Source organism: Taudactylus pleione, unplaced genomic scaffold (assembly GCF_031769625.1).
Source record: "Taudactylus pleione unplaced genomic scaffold, aTauple2 ptg000016l, whole genome shotgun sequence".
NCBI classification, from domain to species: Eukaryota; Metazoa; Chordata; class Amphibia; order Anura; family Myobatrachidae; genus Taudactylus; species Taudactylus pleione.
Genome location: NW_028284418.1, coordinates 746,966 through 768,643, shown reverse-complemented (window position 1 = coordinate 768,643; position 21,678 = coordinate 746,966). Strand labels below are relative to the sequence as shown.

Genomic DNA, 21,678 nt, shown 5'->3' with positions numbered 1-21,678 from the left:
CGTTACGTTACTATTCTGAAGTTATGAATCAGTAACAGTAGGGCAAAATAACTACAAATGCACACACAAAGACTATATGCAGTGTGTGTGTGCGCGCGAGTACATGTATTTTTAATCATGAGGTGCAGATTTTTATCACCATCATATCAGACTTCCTGTCAATTCGTTTATTGAAGGATACCTCAGGGTAAATTCCCAGTACTTCTATTTTAGTTACGGACATATTTCTTGTAGTGAGTTACATACACTCCACTCCTGTCACAGTACGGGTTGTAATTTTACATTATTTGTCCCTTTAAAATACAACAAATAACTGTTTATGGGAATGTCCAATGGTCCAGGGTTTCTGGAGGAAAGTACGACGGGAGGCCGAAAACCACCTAGTCAATTTTGTACCATTTACTCCAGAATGGGCCATCCTGGGTATCTTTCCAAGGGGTCAGAGGCTAACCGCGGGGAGCAGAAAATTATTACTTGCAATAAGTGCCGCAGCAAAAAAAAACATTTTGCAAGATTGAATACATCCAACTCCCATCAATTTTCAATTATATAAAGAAAAATTAAGTTTTATTTTCCGCTTGGATTGGATTGAGGCGGTGCTTGAAAAGGAGAGGAAGGTCGCTTTTTTTTTTCGACACTTGGGAAAGTTTTATTACGAATTTTAGCACAAACCCATGTTTATCATAGTATGCGTCTGACCCATTGGTATGAAACTAGAGTCCTTTTGGGTGATCCTCCTATTACGCTGCCTGGTGGGTGAGTGCCGGACATTCTCTCCTTTTTTATTTTATTTATTTATTTATTTACTTAGTGAAATACCATTTGTTTATTGTCTATTATTGGTGTCTACGTTTCAACTTGTAGAAGATTAAATGTTGGACACAATGAACACAGATATGAACGCAATCATATGAAAATGTCCTGGAATATTAGTAGATGTTAAGACACCATATATACTATTTTCTTGTATCTGTACTAGAAACCTATTATCTATTTGTTATTACTTTGATGTGCAGTGTTATTTGCTTCAATAAAAATTTTAAAAAAAAAATAAAATAAAATACAACAAATAAATTGTAGGAATAAGTTTTGTTTAAGTGGATAAAGTTATTCATTTTACTAGATCAGTAAACTAATTTCTATTGGTGAATTTCAACATTTTGGACAAGTGTAGATTAGTCCTAAATTAGCATGGCTGCATGAATTTCACTCACCCGTGGCTGCCAATTTTCATATTGCTTCTGCAGGTTGGCCCCAATGGTTTCCAGAGCTTTCTGGGGACCCATGGCTAGAGGATCTAGAAAATTAACATGGAGAAAGAGAGTGAGTAGCGTTGTTTTAAGAACACAACATGAATCCCAGCAGTTAGTCTAATAAAGAACACTACAGTAAATCACTTTGGGGCTGATACAGTTTCACAGGCATAAAAAGCCTTCACAAATAAAACCTGCAATTGCATGTATAGGCAAAACAACCCACCAAACCTGCAAAATGCAAACATGTCTGCACAAGTAGCTTATGCACCAGGCTTATGTCTGGCAAGCGTAAAATACACTCACACCTGGTTTTGATGAGGTTGTTTTAAACATTTGTTTTGATAGTGAAATACAGGTTTGCTATTATGATTGAATAAAATCAACAAAACCTCTATAATACAGCAGGTATAACTCTCCCCCATGTATGAAAAACAGTGATAAAACAATATCGTTTAATATATGTACAACCAATCCAAAGAGATCCAGTGGTGAATTGCAATCAGCCAATGAGAAGCAGCAACATCATCATGTATTTGCACCACCCTCAGACACCCACAACCAATATGACTGTGACATTCGGCCTACATCTGTTTGCTGTTACATGAACATACCCTAATGGTACACCGCCCTGCCTCTCAGGTCGCAAATGTGCGCAAGTGTCAGATTACAACAAATCTGAATACGTGTGGCCTGTTTTTGTGGGGTTCTAAAAACCAAGTCTAAGTACAGTAGCCCTTTATTTTACATAGTACACTATAGCATAGGCAGATGATTTTTCTTGCCATCAAGCTACAAGATGGCAGCATTCTCTAGCTGACCATAGGTAATAGCACACTGTTCCCTGAAAAAACTGTACTCCATCTGTCTGAAGTAGTACACAGACTACTTTACAGAACTGCACACCAGAATAACTGCATCTCTTCTCCTTTGCCATTTCTTACAGATGGGCAGGTGATTGCTGAAAGCTCAGAGAACACCGAGCTCTACAGTACAGTATTTGCAATGCGATCTATGCGCTTTACAAGATGCGATCTTAGCACCGGCATGTATCGAATAGCTTTGCGATGTGTAGCCCATAGACTACAGCAGCACACCACCATCTTTAGATGACGTTCATTGCGGGGTCCAAGCTAGCTTCATAAATCTGACAGCATCGCATCCGCCCATAGAAACCTGGCTGCTGTTGGAAATGGAAGGACAGCAGCAGATATTGGAGAAAATAGGAGTTATGGTATAACATACCTTTGTTAACTCTTTTTCTTCGAGGTCCATGGGGTCCACAGCCATTACGTTGGGTATGAATCCCGGTCACCAAACAGTTAACACAAACGAGCTCTCTGCTCTCAGGATGCACCGGGGTTCCTCCTCATATACCCCACCCCCTGCCTCAGGTAGCCAGTTCGTTACCAAGCTTAAGCAGACGGAGACAAACAATGGGTAAGAAAGAAGAAACCCATAACTCATGAGTCCAGACTCTCAAGAGGAGAAACTATGGAAACCTCCCCCAGAACTACAGGTGCATCTGGGTGGGTGTCCTGTGGACCCCATGGACCTCGAAGAAAAAGAGTTAACAAAGGTATGTTATACCATAACTCTTATTTTCTTCTTCGGGGTCCATGGGGTCCACAGCCATTACGTTGGGGATATCCCAAAGCACTAAACCTACGGGCGGGGACGCTCCTGACTCTCAGAAGAGAGGAGAACCCTACGCCCGAAGGAGGCATCCTGAGAGGCAAAAGTGTCAAAGGCATAACAATTGACAAAGGTGTGGACGGAAGACCATGTGGCTGCCCTGCAAGACTATTCAGCAGAGGCACCTGAGCAGGTCGCCCACGAAGGCCCCACTCACCGTGTGGATGTACCTTTACTGAGTCTGGCACCACCAGACTAGTCTGACCTGAGGAATCGTCATATGAATCCATCTGACCAGCGTCCGCTTATTGGCTGGCCAGCCTTATGACTGTCATACAGTACAAAAAGGAATCTACTTCCTCATGCTGTTGGCGCGATCCACATAATTATGTAGCGCACGGCCAACATCCAAGGAAAGCCTCACCTACCGAGAGGCTTGTAGTCTGAAAGCTGGGATCACAATCTCTACATTCATATAGAACCAGAATACCACTCTTGGAAGGTATTCCGCCCTAGTATGAAGTACCGCTCTCTCCCGATGACTTAGTAAAACGGGAAAGCGGGAAGAAAGTGCTGCTAGATCAGAGACGCTCCAGTCTGACGAGAAGAACATACTCGAGAAATCTAACCCCCTAGGGCCACATTTTCTCAGTTCACCCCGGAGAACATACAAAGTTTTAATAACTGCAGCCAGAAGTAAGTTTCTTATCCTCTGAACTACAGAACATCCTTTCTTCAAGACGGAGGTCTGAAGAACCATGCCGTCCAAGATGGACGAGTCAGGTCTAGCTAAAGGAAGGGATCCTGTATTAGCAGAAGAGGCCACAGAGTGTCTATGGAGTGACTCTGCAGGTTGGCGAACCAGCAGTGTCTGGGTCAAGCAGGGGCCATCAGTATTACTGTTGCATATTCCCGTTAACCCTTAGAGGGAGGGATAGCGGGTGAAGCAAATACGCTAGTTTGAAGTTCTACTCTACTGCCAGAGCATCCACAAATACTGTGCCCGTACCTGGGGAGCCTGTGCTTGTGACTCAAGGCCATGAGGTCTACCTCTAGAAGACCCATCCATCCACAAGGCTCTGAAATACCTGTGGATGAAGAGCCCACACTCTCTGGCGCGTATATCCTGCTGGCCTAGGAAGTCCACTTCCAAATTAAGGACTCCTGGTATGAACACAACCAATCTTGCTGGAAAATGACATTCTGCCCCCTGATGGATGAGGCAGTCTACTGCGGTGGTGTTGATAGATTGCACCTAGACCGGCCTGTCCCTTTAGTATTTCCTGAGCTTGAAAAGCACTCCTGAATACTGCCCTTAGTTCCAGGACGTTTTACGGAGAGACTGCTTTCGTTGTCCCCCATTTTCCTTGAAACGTGTGTCGACCTGTCACTGCTCCCCACCCGCGGAGGCTGGTATCATCCAGGTCCAGAACGGGCGGCCCTTGTTGCGACAAACGTCTTTAACGGATAGTCGCTCTTCTGGCGAGAGACAGATCGTCTGTGCTTTTGTTTGGAACCCCGGCCGTACCCTGGCCGGGCAAATAACAGCTCCTGACAGAGAAAGACTGCCCTGAAAACCGGCTTCCAATCTCCTATCAGTGGAACATTTAAAGGCGAATGCCAATGGTACTGGAAAGGGATATAAGGCCTCAACCTTTCTGGTAATATGGATTTTTCTGCCCAGAGAAACTCCATACTACGTTCCCTACAACTCCTGGTATCTCAGGTGGTCTCCCATCCAAGTACTAACTGGGCTCAATGCTGCCTAGCCATCAAGATCAAACAATCTTGGGCATGTCCAGTATGATCTGGCTGTAGTCAGATTTGGGAGGCTTTCACAACTTTCTGGCATTAGAACACTGGAGCCTCTCCTTATACCGGCTCCACAAGCATAGCTTTGACCCCTCTGATCAGGGAGGAGACGTACTGTTGGAAGACGGTCTTCCTCTTTTGAGAGTGACTCCTGGGAGGAGACCCGTGCCTAAACACCAGAAGATGTACCAGAATCTGAGGGCTGGACGGAGCGTGAGACCGACCGCCTTCTGATTCTTTTGGCTGTACTAGCCTAGCTGCTTGCCATAACTGCTGGAAGGCTGCTAAGGACGAAGTCACCTTTTGATCCGGGTGAGCACACATGTCCCTCCAGGTAGGTTGCAGCTGCTGAAGATACCTTAATATCAGGGTTAGCGCAGGAGTCGCCACCCTGTCCACAACCTACGCTATGATCTGGTAGATTTGACTACTGTGGTGACTCTTTAGAACAGTGACCACCACAACCCATTTATATTAAGTCCAGTGAGGTCACCCCCATCGCCCCTCTCTGTGGCCTGGCCCGCGTAAGGGACAGACGCCATCTGGTCTTTGGCTGCAAAGACCTAGCAGCCTGTAGTAATTGTTGAAAGGCTACTAAAGATGATGCCTGCCTCAAATACTGCCTACAGCACCTGGTATTCCCAGGTGGTCTCCCATCAAAGTACTAACCAGGACCAACACAGCATAGCTTCCAAAGTCAGATGAGATTGGGCATGTCCAGTGTGGTATGGCTGTAGGTGAAATGTCCATTCATGATGGAAATAGAGGGCATAACCGTAGGGGCTGCTGCTACAGGTCACACATGTCACCAACTCAGGGGCCCCAGCCATCTGTCTTACCTTTTCATTGGACATACAAGGTTTATCCAATGTCTAGTATTAATGTGACCATCATTTTACATCCAATGTACCCACGTATCTTTGTAGCGGGTTACATGAGGAGAAACAGCAGTGTAATGGTATGTAATGTAATGATATCCCTGAGCGATATCGTGTAGTGTTGTCCCCGGCAGACTGTGCTCAATGTCGTTCATGACATTGAGCACAGCCGCTGAACGATATCATTAACGATATCGTTCAGCGACGGGCTCTCTCCCCCATTCCCTGACATGCAGCAACCTGACGAGATCGTCAGTTTGGCCTGCATGTCAGCCCGATGAGCGATGACGACGAACGACCCGCGGGAACGCGCGTCGTCGTCATCGTTCATCGTTTTGATGTTAAAAATGGACGATAAAGTGGACGACTGAACGATAACGATATCGTTCAGTCGTCCACTTTATCGCCCAGTGTGTACGCACCAATAGACTTATGCTGACAAGGCAGCATAATACAGCAAATTCCATAAGCCACATGTAATGCACATGATACATAACTATATATATATATATATATATATATATATATACATACATACACGCATATTCACTGTTCATACACACTAAGCTCTCTGGCCAACTACCAAACACCAGGTAGGACCTAGAGCTCTGTATGACCTGATCACCGGAGTGGAGGCATATATACACACATGCAACAATATTTTTAGTCAACTACAAACAGCCGACAAGGCTAAGTAGGACATCAAGCTCTGTATAACCTGGCCATCCACAGAGAGGCACCCAGGAAGATGAACCAAATCTCCTGAGAACATTTGCAAGTAACCTACTACAAGCGTCGGTTTACAGAAAACATACGTGTGATGCACTCTCTAACCCCTAACCACAGTTTAGGGGTTTCAGGAAAATAAAATTTTGAACAGTAGCACATTCATGCCTAACTGACCAGTTTTGCAAAATCTACCTGTAAATTTTCATCAATCGGTACTAAATCCAAGCAACAAAAGTTGGTAGGATTCCAAAGTTATGCACTTTCCTGGGAACAAGGCATACTCAGGGATAGCCAACTCCCCCCCCCCCCCCCCCAATCAGTACTGAACTCAGCTGAGTCTTCCTAATTAGGAGAGAGGGGGGATGGGCAACCGAGCCCTACCAGTATATGTGAACTACAATATAGCCCATATAGCCTACAGCTGGGGCCAATGTAATGTGTTCATCTTCACACATCTTTTCAGAAACAAAGGCAGCATAACTCAGCAAAACTTAACGCATTTAAGCAGTACGTTTGCCATAGGCTCTTAATCAAAAAGCACAGCAGCTTAATAGGATATTTGAGCCTGTTCAACCTGCCCTAAGCAATTTTGGTCCATAATTTGGGAAAAGGAAACCCAAGGGAGTTCCTATCCAGAAGCTGGGAGGTTTGTCTACTTAACACAGTAACCACATAATTCAGATTGTATGAAATCCTGTGGGGAAAACCCCCCAGCACAGGGACCTTAGCCGCCTGTCCTTCAGACTCTGAGACATAATAATGACAAGTTCTGAGTACACACGTGATTTAGTTTCACTCTAATTACCCACACACCCGTAGGAAAGGGTTTAAGGGAAAAGACAGTGATAGTTTACAGGAGTCACCTATCCACAAAAACAACAATCACATGTCATGCATAAACACTCTGCGAGTCATATGCATATAAGCTCTCACTACCACAATCAGCCTGAGCTTAGGTAGGATAGAGCCCTGTAAAAACCTAGACCAGCAGTACGCAAGGTATAAAGGGAGACTGCCCAACGTCCTCTCTTGTAGGAGCAGCGTTCAGAGAGCAACTGACATACACTCTGGCTGCCCTATATGGAGGCTGGGAAGAGCAATCCACAATCAACTGTGCCAGAGGACTGAACTAGCGTGTGGATTGGGGGAGGGGCCGCCGGGGAAGCGTACCCCTATGCTGCTTGGACCTGCCCGGTAAACTGCCCTGGCCGCCGCCACAAGCCCCAGCTGGTCAGGAACATCAAATCCCGGCGGTCTAGGCTAGGAGAACAAGCCGTATGCCTCCTGACCGCAGCGCGCCTCTGGATAGTCTCACCGCCGGAGGCCGGACCGCCACGTGGTCCCGGCGTCAGCGGCCGCCGCGACCACCTGCTTACCTGCCATCCCCTTGATTAGTTTGCGGTCCAGGGCCAGAAAGCCCCTGCCGAATTCCCTGCCAAGGCTAGAGGTACGACACCGGAGGAGGTAGTTGCAGCGCGTGGCCGGTGCGCCTCCAATCAGGCGCGAGGCTGCTTCCAGGACAGCTCAGACCACCCGCTGAGATAGAGAGTAAAACTTTTTTTTTTTTTGTTACTCGTCTGCAGGACTGCTCCAGCAGTCCCACTGTCTATGTGGTGAACGCACCAAACAGGAAGAACTAGCTACCTGAGGCAGGGGGTGGGGTATATGAGGAGGAACCCCGGTGCATCCTGGGAGCAGAGAGCTCGTTTGTGTTAACTGTTTGGTGACCGGGATTCATACCCAACGTAATGGCTGTGGACTCCATGGACCCCGAAGAAGAAACCTGCTGCAGTCCATCCATAATACATTGCAGGGATACTAAATATTTGCGTATATCCCCTGAAAACTAGGGATATCCTTTTTTTCGGGGAATATGACACAAATAGTTATTGATAAATGGGCACTGTAGAGAGAAAAGTAAAGCATGTCCATCACCTATACTGGTAAGATGGGCACTTCCCTCTGCTCTTTGGCCACCTGTCTAAAACAAAATGGAGGTAGACAGGAATAACACGAGCACATTCTCGAATTCTAACCTTTTTTTTTTTTTTTTTTAGCATGACCCAACCCAGCTATAAAACATACGGGAACCTTTATCCAGGAGTCCTTTATCCAGAACATCCAAATACCATGAAGAAGCAATGCTTAGCCCTGCAAATGAAATTTAATATGCTCATTTACTGTGAGGAGCGCCGCTAAACAATTCTGTGATATGGGGAATGACAGGGGCAGTGTGTAGAAATACCAAGATCATTTTTAAATATGTTTTCCCCATTGAGCAGTAAATTATGGGAAAATAGCCTTACTCAGAAACCCCAAGGTGCTAAGTGTTTTGGATAATGGATCAAATGAAAACAGAAAGGGATATAAGGTATTAAGCATGAGATGTGCCTGCAATTTATCAAGTAACATCTCCTGTCTGGTCTCTCAATTTAAGAGTGAAGCAAATGTTTCTTTGTTTAATGAGCTGGAAATGACTGACATTACTGAATACTTAATGCTCCATCTTCTTAACATAAGACTCTCCTGTCCAACTGAATTCTGGGAGATTGAATTAGATATTGAATCAGCTAAATCGAAAAAGGGAAGGATTTTATTCACTCACACGTGTCCTCTCAGTAATAAATACCAAGATAACTGCTATACATTTCTTATAAGGTGCTACAGATCATCAGATATCCTTTAGAGGTTGCCTTGCTTTCTGTTGATACATTTCTAAGATGTAAGCGCCTTTCATATTTAGTGAGCATATCCATTAATCCGACACTGCAGTAAGATATTGGCTGCTACCACATGTCATTTGTAATAAAAATCCTTCAAGAAAATAAGATGTCATGGTAAAAAAATGCAAAAAGTGCTTATTACGTGAATTATGGATCAAAGCTTTATCTCTTATCAGTAAGCAATGTACAAGATCATTTACCTCTTACTTAAATTACATCGATACTATAAGCCATTGAGCAGTTCCGTGACCATATAAAGGCACAAAGTCAGGGGAAAATATGTTATTCATCTAATAATGAATACTGAGGCGATCACATCAGAACTCCCCATTTATACAAATATTAGTTGGTCTTTTTATTACATGCATAAATTAGCTTCACTTGAAGACAACGGAAGAGACGGCATAGCAAAACAATTTAATGATAATATACTGACTATTGTTTTAATCTGGGTTGGGTACGCTAACCCTAAACCTTACACTTACTAAACACTTACTGTAGGGATCTGTCAGGGTTGTGACCGTCGAGATGTCACTGTCAGTATTGTGACCGTCTGCATCCTGACCATTGGGACCCTGACTAGATCCCCTTATTCTGTGCATGCAATGGTGTATTTAGAGCGCTGTGACTTTACTTCAAGACCATTATAACATGTTCTTAAAAAAAAAAAAAAAAAGAGCATACCCTCTAGAGCAGAGGTACTCAACTTAGGGGTCTGCACTAAGGAATAAGACATTGTTTATGCAGGTCCCACATTTGTTCCTCATATTTTACTATTTAGTATAAGTCTACTTTTACAATACAGGTACTTCTAATTTTAAAACAATGATATATTTGTTTTGTATAGAACATCAAAACTGCCAGGAATAATTTTTTTCATATGAAATACCCACAAATAGCTGGATTCCAAGGATTCCCATTCACAGCCCTGTGACAATTACTTTAGGGGGTATATTTACTAAAGTGGGAGATTTTAGAAGTGGAGATATTGCCCATAGCAACCAATCAGATTCTAGCTATTATATTCTAGAAGGTGCAAATTGAATGTCAAGTAGAATCTGATTGGTTGCTATGGGCAACATCTCCACTTCTAAAACTCTCACTTTAGTAAATATACCCCTAGGAGGCAACAGGGGCTGCGTGCTCACAAATAGCTGTGATCCGAAGAGCAAAAATTTTAAACTAACATCCATGGAGTTCCTCTTTAAAGTAAATAAAATAATGCATTCATTAAAAACAAGCCATGGTTGGCTAACTTGACACACAAACAAAAGCTTGGTTTCATCCTAAAATATCAAGATATAATTGCTAAATTTATTTGCATCTTGGAGTGAATACAGCCATGGAAAACAAAAAGAAAAAAACAACTAATTAAACAAGTGCATGGCTATTAAAGAGCCCACCTCTTCCTGGAAAACATCAAGCTGAACTTTGTAACAAACCATTAATAAGATCCTAATGAGCACTACTTCATTACAATTCACAAAGAACGATCCCAGAGCTGCATGGCCTGTTGGGTCCTCGAGAGAAGAGGATTAGAGGCTTAGCTCAGTTTACTAGAGGCTGCCACTGCTGGATATCAGTGTGTTAACCTCTTGGTTTCTCTACTAGTAGTGTGCCCATAGAATTTTACAGAGAATTGATGTACCACAAAATGTTAGGCACTGTCCACTGTTTTGACTTTTAATATGGTTTAGTGCCATCATACATTAGGGCAGAGTTTCCCAAACTCCACCATTACAGTACAGGTTTTAAGGATATCCATGCTTGAGTTCAGTTGGTTAAATCAAATTGAATGAGGTACTAATTAAGTCACTTGTGTTCAAGCATAGATATCCTTAAAACCTGGACTGAAATATTTTAAAGCAGACTCATCAACTACATTCTGTGAAAGCAAGCACAAACAAATCAATACACAGGCTATCAACTGACTAGAAATCAGTAACATTTCTGAACATAAGGCAGAGTGTCTCATACCTCAATGTTATCACTAGTTCTTAATGAACCAATAGGCTAATATAGGTCCACACTATCACTGAAAAGTAAAAAAAAAAAGAACTCTAAAACAGAAAGCAGTATGGTAGATGTAAAATGTAAATGTAGTGCATAAACCCTTTATACATGAAGAACGCATAGTCCAGTGTTTACCAAACTGTGCCGCGCACCCCAGCCTGATTATCCATATAACGGAATAGGCTGTAAGGGCTTGCCTGCCTACTGCCGAATGTTTTTTATAAGACTATTTTCACCAGTCTCTGGGGCCATGCAGTTCGCCTAATTTTGGGATAACCTCATTAGGGTCTGAGAAGGGCCAGGTGGGGGTCAGAATACAGAGCAGCAGCAGGTCCAGACCTTCCTTCCTACTGCTCTAGTGAGACTCTGGGGTCAGAAGAGCATGTGCTGAGCTCTGATTGGTGGGGATCAACACATGCTCCTCTGACCCTAACAGAGGGCGGGAGTACAGCAGCATGTCCTGGCAGCATGGTTGCGGCTAGATCCCCTTCAGCTACAGGACCCTGACGTCATCAGTACTATCCAGGTGGACATAGTGTGGGAATAGTAACCTGTGGCAAGCGATGTGAGCTATCGTGCCCAAAGCGTGAGCGAGCGAAGCAAGCCCACGAGGGTACAAACTTCTATTATTGGTGACCACATACTACAATTGAGACAAAATAATAGCGATTGTCAGGGCATGAGACCGCACTTCCGCCTTCACTTGATGTCACCTCCGAGTCCTGTAGCTGACAGGGAGCTAGGATCAAAACTGACAGCAAGGAGGAAGGAGCTGCTGGCTGCAAATCAAGGTGAGAGATACCTCAGGCTGTCTGTCTAATTGTGACTGTGTGACCCTCTCTGTGTGTGTGTGTGTGTGTGTGTGTGTGTGTGTGTGTGTGTGTGTGTGTGTGTGTGTGTGTGTGTGTGTGTGTGTGTGTGTGTGTGTGTGTGTGTGTGTGTGTGTATGTGTGACCACCATATTATGTTTATGTGACCCTGGCTGTATGTATGTATGTGTGACCCTGCCTGTATGTACACATCTATATGTGACCCTGACTGTCTACTGTATTTGTTTTTATCTATGTGCGACCCTGCCTTTATGGGTCTGTGTGTGACCCTGTCTGTCTGTACGTACAACTCTGCCTGTATGTATGTATCTATGTGTAACTCAGCCTATATGTGTGTATGTAGGTGTATGTCTAATGCACACAAGAGGTTATTATTGTTCCAAGAGAACCTCAACATTAATTGAAATCTACCCCATGACTTAGCGTTGCCACAAAAAAATTCTGAGACAATAAGGGTGCCACGAACAGAGAAAGTTTGGGAACCACTGGCCTAATCTATATAGTCTAATTCTGTATCGCTACACTTCAAGTGGTGTACCTTATACAAACGGTATGTACACAAATGTATTGTAATGTAATAAAGCTCCAGCAGGTTTATGTAATATTTTCATAGCAGAAATAAGACCTAACACTTATGGCAATTCATAAATAAGGGAAATTATCTCTACTTGAGCCATTATACCCCTAAATAACGTTGTTTTTATCCCTGTGCAGTCCTCCGGAATATGCTAGCACAGCATGAATGTAACAGTAAAGTGGAACTTGGTGTGACAAGCATATTCTACACAACAGGAGACGTATTACAGGCCTCATTTTCAGCACTGCAATATAAGTTGTGCTTTGAAACTGAAATCCCTTTAACCTGCCCACATGATGTCCATTATGTACAGTGTGAACACTGCACGTCAGCACATATCTCCAGCCCACTGGCCCCTCTTTCCTCCTCATCTCTCATATTTCTCCTACTTTGCTGCAACCACATTACTTTTGAGACATGACTTATGCCTTACCATAAAACAAAAGGGATAGAGACACCTGTCATTCTAAGAATAGGTGGCGTTATATAAATAGTAATCATTACATAGAATACCCATCTGGATCTTCACAGTCCCACGTGTCGAGATAACAGATATGAGATGCTCTAAGCCTTGGAGAGTGATAAAGTGGAGAAAGATAAAGTACTAACCAATCAGCTCCTGTCATTTCTATAAACTGACAGTTAGAAGCTGATTGGTTGGTACTTTATCACTCTTCAAGGCTTAGTGCATCTCCCCTTTAAACATGATACTTATATTCCTACAGTGCTAACTGCAAAGGCCTGCAGCTGGAGATTTGTTAAACTACAAGGTCCTTATGCTGACAATACAAAGTATGACTTCACCATTGACAAGGTGGAATTTAAAGTCAAGATATCTTCACAAGAATTGTGTTGATTCACTGAGCAGTGGGTAATAATATGCAGTGGCCTACAGTCCTAATCAATGATAGCTGTATAAATAAGTTCTTTATAGGTTATGTTTAGGGATGTGCAGGCTCGGGTTTGCACGCCGTGTTCGGATTTTTCCCTCCAAAAAACGGGACTCTGAAAGAGGGACAATCATCATCATTCCTGGACTTTTGTTATCCAGGTGTCGCTGCCAAATACAGTGTGAGTCCATTGGCTGCAGTGATGATGAACAATAATTATGCAGTATAAATCACCAGCTCTAGAGGTAGGAGAGCGCTGGTAAAGCTGCACCTGCAGCAGGATTTGTCCATCAGAAGAGCTGTGCACAAGCCTGGAGCCGGTAGTGTAGACTGAAGGTATAGAAAGATTGTTACTTGTAGTGCATATGCAGCAAATAGCGGTGGGGAGATCCCTGTATGTACCCTGCATCGGCAGCTGAACTCGCCGGCAAGGGTACTCAAGGTGTTCTGCTAACACTTGGGACAGGAATCCGTGGCTGTGTTCAGGCCTGCCATCAGAAATGGTCAGGCAGAGAGCTGTGTGTGTTAAATAAAAGAGGATGTGACTGAAGATGCCTCGGGAGGTGGGCAGAAGGAGGGGGAATCAGCCAGGGAGGAGATAGGGGCGGCCAGGAGATGCTGGGGATAAAAGAGGAATGCCTATAAACAAAAAACTGTCAGGCCCGAACACCGCTGCCTGTCCTGCGCCGTAGCACATGTCATACCACCCTAGTTATGGCCCTGTATACCACCCATCAACAACTTTCCCAGTGCTTTGTCACATATCCCCCCCCCTTCTGTTTTGACCTGATGAGTGGAACAACTTTAGTCCCTATAAAAAAAACCAGGACAAAACATTGCATTGACCAGTTGGCTTCCTGGCCTATGTTCCACTGAGAATTTACATTTTGCAATGCCAAGGACTATCTTGTTTTTCTACCAATGCTCTTTTTTTTTCGCACACATCCATTTCAAAGGAGCCTGATCAGTAATTAACCTAAAATGTTCTTCCCAAAAGGTAGTATTTGTATGTTTCTAATGCCCACTTAATTGCCAATGCTTCTTTTTCAACAGTGGCATAATATCTCTCATGTATATTCAGCTTCCTACTTAAATAAATAAGAGGATGCTTTGCACCATCTTTGTTCTGAGACAGAACAGCACATATCACTACATACAATCAGGGCCGTTTCTAGGGGCAGGCGACCCGTGCAATCGCACGGGGCGCTCAGCCCTGACCCATAGGCGAAACTAACGGGTGGTCTGGCGGTGCACCAGACCACTCATTAGCCAGTCTGCAGCACGTCTGGTAAGTAAAAGCCGGGAGGTCTAACGTACTACTTGTTAGAACCTCCCGAGCCACGCCTCCCCTGCTGCATCTAAGTTTTACTCCTACCCCGGCCTCGCGCGATGTGATGACATCACAGTGCGCGCTCAGTCTCGGCTCTGCGCAGAGGAAAGGACTGGCCTGGGGCTGGGAGCTAGCAGGCGCAGCAATGCAGAAGGAGACGCCGTCGCTGAGAAACAAGCAGCAGCAGGAAGGAGGTAAGTGTGCACTGCGCTAGGCTGGTGGCTGCGGACACATAAGAGAAACAGGAGGGGTCTGGCTGATTGACAAATGGGGGGAGGGCCTGGCTTATTGACAAATGGAGGGGGGAGGGTCTTGCTGATTGACAAATGGGGGGAGGGTCTGGCTGATTGACAAATAAGGGGGAGGGTCTGGCTGAATGACACAGTGGGGGTCTGGCTGATTGACAAGCAGGGAAAGGTCTGGCTGATTGTCGAACGAGGTCTGTCTGATTGACACACGGGGTAGACTGAGGGACACAAGAGGAGTTGAAGCTGAAAGACACGGGCAGGAGGCTGTAAAGGCTGGAGAGATGGGGCAGGAGGCTGTAAAGGCTGGAGAGACGGGGCATGAGGCTGTAAAAAAGGAAGTTGGAGAGACCAACCCTCAAAAGTGACAAATTGGGGAAATGTCACTGGGACACGCCCTCTCCTAGTTTGCCACACACCCTATCCAGGTGCACGCGGCTTCGCCGCACGCAGCAATCCCCTTTCCACACCTCAGTGAGCTGCACGTAAAATATGATTTCATTATTAGTAATGTCACTGATTACATGGCTCAGAGAAGTAAATATTATAATGGGGGGGGCGCATTTTGAATTCTCGCACTGGGAGCCAGATTGGCTAGAAACTGCCCTGCATACAATGAATCTGTCTGCACAACAAATTCCTTTTTAAAGTAAGGGGTCATCAAAACTGGTTGAGTGCAAAGCACTACCTTTAATGTATGAAAAGCCTTTTCTTGCTCAGGATTCTGCTTAATTACTTCCTCAGGCTGAGGACAGGTGCTATGAATGCATTGCAGCTTTAAGTGAAAATGTCATTTTTCTTCTATGCTTTATTTTTATGCCTGATATTTCACTTGTGATACTGTGGTTTTAAATTATTTGTATTTTTAATTATTCTTCTAACCATTGTTGTCTACAATAGTGAAAACGATTTTGTTATTTCTAAATTTTGTTTACCCATGACAATAGTGAGCTGTATTATGATGCCTTTATTCTAACTAATCCAATGATTTTATTATACATTTTTGTTCCATCATCCCTTATTTGCCAATTGCAGCCCATATTTCATGTTTGGGAATTGCTGGGTACAACACGACGATATGTCTGAAAAACATCGTTCACAGACATATCGTGTCGGCTGTGCTGCAAAGCCAATGACCGATATATCAGCACATCGTGCTGTGCGTGTGGGCGGTCAGCCGTACACTTGCTGCAGAGGTCGTTGGTGACGAACATTACAACTGGGCGGGAACTTGTAAATGCCCGCCCAGCAGTGATATTGGGCAGACAATTGGTAAGTGTATATGCATGCCGATCCGTCGTCCTAGTGTGTACACACTTTAAGAGGGTGTCTGACCACTTATATCTTAAGTGCTGCCACTTTAACAGTCCTGTATTGCTCAGCTCCCATTTACGGAGAGTAAGGGACTAGTTTTACATAGCGGAAGTGTCACCATAGAGTTTTGATCTTTAAAGAACTCTTCTCAGCGCTGGAGATACTCTCCTGTTTTCAATTATATTCCTTTGGGTTAAGTTGAGAATCCCACTTTCTTCTTAGGTCACAGAGATTGGGCATCCATTCACACCTCTCATACATTCATTTTTACCTAACACAGAACTGTAACTAGGCATTACCGTACTCACCTATCTAAGGAGAGCACACCCTCCTGTTACATGCGAGCTCACATCACTATGGCAATGACACTGTCCCATGTGCGTTTTCCCCCCCACTACCAGTTTAAACTATATTATGTATACTAATTAGGATGCAGGTACAGGGTACCCTTTGGCGCTGCCCATGCCCCTTGAATTTTAACTCACACACTTTTTCTATGATTTTTATGGTCCTTACCACTTTGCCAAAAAGGTACTTAAGCACTCTGGCCCTCATTCAGAGGCGGTCGCAAGAAGCGAGCGCTCACTCTGAATGAGTTCGGCCGCTTGACTTTTCAAGTGCGGCCTGGACGCTAGCTAAGCTGTGGGTTACCACCCACAGCTCTAGCGACCGACCAGGTTGATGGTCGCGATGGTCAAAGACCATCGCGACTTGCGACGAGACCCTAAGGTTGGGTCTCGGCAGCCGCAAGCCCCAGGGAGCTTCCTGCTCTGATAGAGCAGGAAGCTCCCCACTGACATCAGTGCGGCCGTTTGTGAGACCACCCCCCCGCCACGCCTACAAAACGTGTCGAGCTGTCGATCAACATCGACAGCCGCCCCTTTTGTAGTGAGCTCTGAAGTGAGAGAATTTCTCTCTCGCTCCAAGGCTTGCGCACGCACAGTGCGGTCGCAGCGCGCGTGCGCAGGGCCTAAAAATCGACCCGGTTGCAAGCGCTCAGTGCTTGTGACCGGGTCTGAATGAGGTCCTCTGTCCCCAGAGCAAAGGTACATAATTTGGCATTGTAGTTGTACACCCTTTGTTGTGCCATTTGGCCTGTTTCATGTGATCTCACACTATCGGCACCACTACAGCTATTCTTTCTTACATCTGAAAACATGAAAAGTTTTAAAAGGACTGGGTTTCCCCAGCCATGTCTCTCTTGCAATATCCAGCAATCACCTTGGGTGTCTCCCATACCCATACAGCAAATCAAAAGTCAAGAACCCCAAAGAAGATTGTGGAACCTCTTTAATGGCCAGGAATAAATAGGGTGACATATAATCCCAATCCTTCCCATCATTATCCACCATTTTCTTTAGCATATTCTTTAGAGTTCTGTTAAACCTCTCCCTAAACCATCAGTCTGAGAGTGATACGTGGAGGTCCTTAGATAAGTAACCTTAAACAGGTGGCAAAACTCTTTCACGATTCTTGACATAAATCATTTATGTTTCCCTTAGGTATTCCCACTCTGCTAAAGACATGTACTAGTTCCCTACCAATTGTGTTTGTTGACGTATTGTGCAATGGCATTGCTCCAGGGTATTTGGTAGCGTAATCCACTACCATTAAAATATACTGATGAATCCGAGCAGAATTTGGGGTCTAATTCATGAACATGAAGTGGCTAACAGAACATATTACTAATACTATATATTGCATCATATCGATGAGATATATAGTGATGTTTAATAAACATTCACGTAGACTTATTTGTCCGGCGTCTTCGTGCAGTGTCCGGGTCCTCTGCTAGGCTTGGAAGCAGTGAGAAGACAGACATCTCGTGGCCGATATGTCTGCGCATGTGCTGGCATCTGACAGTAGGTCAAGTCTGCTGCAGAGAACGCTGGGCAAAAGGGGGCAGAGCCAGCGCCGGGTGCCAGACAGAGAGCAGGGAAGTATGAAGCTTCCCTGCTCTGTTCGGTACGCAGTGTAGATTACGCCAACCTGAGATGGCGTAATCTGTACGCAGCAGAGGGTCAGAAAGCTGAGCTTTCCATTCTTCTATGAATCGCACTCACAGTTCTTCTATGAATTGCACTTCAGGTATGCGATTTATACCCGAAACGTGTGTGCCACTGTAGAAGTAATAGCCTTCGCTTGTCCCATTACCCATTATTTAGTTCCCATTTTGGTAATTTTTGTCGCGGACTTCTATAATGTGGCCTAGGAGCATGGTACTGACACTCAGGGCAGGATGCATAGTATTTTGGTACATCTTTATGATCTTATGCCATAAAAAAAAAAAACACTGCGAATTTCTCTCAGAGGTTTTTTCTACACCTAGAGGTCTAGCAGTTATGTGACCATGACACAGGTCTAACACGATTCTTCAATATGTGCCTTAGGAACTAGCAATTGTTCCACAATATCTTCTCCTTTCTTGGACGTGTGGTACAACAAATCTTGACGTACTGCCACGTGGGGGTATGACAACCTACTATCAGTCTCTAATGGGATTCCAGAAAAACAGAGGAATATCTCCGGCTCTGTAGGAGAAAATAGCGACAATCTTGGTTATAACCATTAAAATGTGTCAGTGACTAGACTGTACCTTACTCTCCTAAAATGAAAGCTATACAGTTTTCTGGGACTGTCCTGATAAGTGTCACAGCTTTAACCAATATAGTGATCAACCTTTTACTCACACAGTAAGCTATATTATAAAGAAGGAATGACCAAAAGAGAGTGACCAAGTATAAATGTAAATAGTTCATTTTTATTTATTAATGGCATCAAAAAATGTTTTTTTCTATTGCAGATAATTGATGAAAAACTTTCAAATGTTAATTAAAATAAAATGTAAAACCAAGTAAGTTTAAAACAGTATCACATGATAGAACAGAACATTATAATTGATATACCTAAAAATAAAACATATTAAAAATGGTATAAATCTCACTTAAGATGCAACACCTTTCATGTCATCTAGCCTCTTCCTCAGGCAGTTGAACATTCACTAATATGTAATCAGTCTATGGGGTCTAGTTACTAAGCAGTGTTAAGAGACAGAGTGAAAAGTGATAAGAAAGTGATAAGGTGCCAGCCAATCAGCTCCCAACTGTCATTTTTCAAACACAGCCTGTGAGATGACAGTTGGGAGCTGATTGGCTGGCACCTTATCACTTTCTTATCACTTTTCACTCTGTCTCTTAACACTGCTTAGTAACTAGACCCCTATGTGAGCTAGAACTGACATCGAGGGGTCTATTTACTAAGCAGTGTTAAGAGACAGAGTGAAAAGTGATAAGGTGCCAGCCAATCAGCTCCCAACTGTCATTTTTCAAACAGCCTGTGAGATGGCAGGTGGGAGCTGATTGGCTGGCACCTTATCACTTTTCACTCTGTCTCCTAACACTGCTTAGTAAATAGACCCCTAAGAGTGTACCTGACACCAAGACATTATGAAGTCTATGCACTAAGCAGTGTTAGGAGACAGAGTGAAGTGTGATAAATCTGTGATAAGTGCCAGCCAATCAGCTTCCAACTGTCATCTCACAGACTGTGTTTGAAAATGACAGTTGGGAGCTGATTGGCTGGCACTTATCACAGACTTATCACTTTTCACTCTGTCACTTATCACCGCCTAGTACATAGACTCCTATGTCTCCGGGAGAAGCACGGAGGGAAGATGCAGTAGACTACTTCGGGGGCGGCACTGGGTTCATTATTTCATTAAGACCGGTCCCCATTGTGGTAAAATTCCTCAAATTGCGGGTCCATGGTGAAGGGACGAGGTCTAAAACTACACTATTTGCAATCTTATTAGCCCCACTCCTCCATACGGACTTGCAATTCCAGGTATTATTACGAAGTGGGCGGGATGTGGGAGATCCACCTACTCTTCCAGTGGCCCAGGGTACTACCTGAAAAATCATGAGTCTCCCGCTCTTTCCGGGAGAGTAAGCAAGTATGCATTATGGGCCTGATCCATAGTTGTATGCAAACCTGATGGTTTGTGTAGCACTAGGTTGATGGGAGGACTGCAAGTGCGCAGGACCCGTTCTGTGCATGCGCAGTCTGCATCTTCTGATGCAGATTTCCTGGTCCCGGCAGTAAAGTTCGATAGCCCACTCTGAGTAAGCTTAGGCTTGCTCAGATGACCCATTACTGTGACAACTGTTGCAATGGTGATCCAATGCCACGTCTTCAGACGCAGCACTTGGATCTGCGATGCAGACAAGATTGGTTGAACAAATATTCAAAGATTACAGAATATCAGTTCAATAGAAACCAGTGGCGTCACTGAAGCGCATAAGGATGTCACTTGCTACTAACTGATCGGTAGGTTACATTCCCATGGCTACTGGGAAGCTAATCTGACAATACCTCATTCAGGCTGTATTTGTGTAATATTGTCTTGAGCCACAATATGAGTTTATCATTTTAGATAATAGGAATACAAACACTGTTATTGCACTGTGATTGTATTAGTTTGGTCAGAGATTATTTTTTATGTTATATTCATTTATGTAGGTAAAATTTACAGCAAGATAAACAACAAGCAAAACACAGACACAATGCCACTTGTGACACTGATGTATGTATAGTAAAAGCTCTATAGCGAGAAACCTACCCAACATCTGCATTATCAGACACTGCAAATTTATCAGTGTCTGAGATGTGTCCTGTTTGATAAATCAGCCTGCTACACAAAATACACAACTTAGAAGTATAATGTATCTGGCTCATTAAATACTAACCTTTCCTATGACAATAATAGTAATACATGAAGAGCAAAGGTCTTTGATTTTCACAACAATTTCTGTTGCATGTTAAACATTAAACACGATGGACTGTCTTGCAGCAAAGTAATATATGAGTTGATAAAATCACTGCAATACAAACTGAGGGGCATTATTTTCTATAACATACGTATTGGTGATTAGCATGGACTGTCCAGGTAAACAAGTAGTGATAGTCACTCTACAGATGTGTCCAGCTACATGTTTGACGATAGCGCTACAAATGTGCGCATGCATCGCGCTATGCAATTACCCGCAGCAGCATATGCCATGGTACGATATGGCGCGCACTGCGATCACACCATGCAAAGGCGCAGGTGAGAAGGCAGTGTGCATATCGGCTGCTGGGCGCATGCCTTGCACCATGAGTGGCGCGATTTGCTGCGTACGCAATGATGTAGCTGGACACATCTGTACATTAAACAGTCAGTAACAGCCGCTATCAAACCTTATTGCTACTCATCAAGTCACTCGATCTCACAGGCCTAGCAATCATGAAGCCAATTAGCTAGATGATTTAACCTGCAAGAAGGCATGGCTGTATATTCATTCCTTCCCACAAACATGTTATTGTTATTGTGTGGGAGTCACTAAAGTTGGCCATACACCAGACCAACTTAACTCCAACCATCCAAATAGTTGAAGAAAATAAAAAAAAAGTA

At 44.0% G+C, this 21,678-nt stretch overlaps 1 protein-coding gene and 1 pseudogene across 5 annotated transcripts in view; both read right to left on the bottom strand.

Annotated features, from left to right (window-relative positions):
* RPTOR (regulatory associated protein of MTOR complex 1) overlaps positions 1 to 21,678 on the bottom strand; it is a 319,880-nt gene that overhangs the window by 217,430 nt on the left and 80,772 nt on the right. For all 5 annotated transcript variants that reach the window (XM_088474208.1, XM_088474236.1, XM_088474218.1 and 2 more), the window contains exon 3: positions 1,215 to 1,297. In XM_088474208.1, coding sequence (XP_088330334.1) covers positions 1,215 to 1,297 — 83 coding nt within the window. The remainder of the gene's footprint in view (positions 1 to 1,214; positions 1,298 to 21,678) is intronic.
* LOC148540849 (5S ribosomal RNA) lies at positions 5,321 to 5,439 on the bottom strand (annotated as a pseudogene).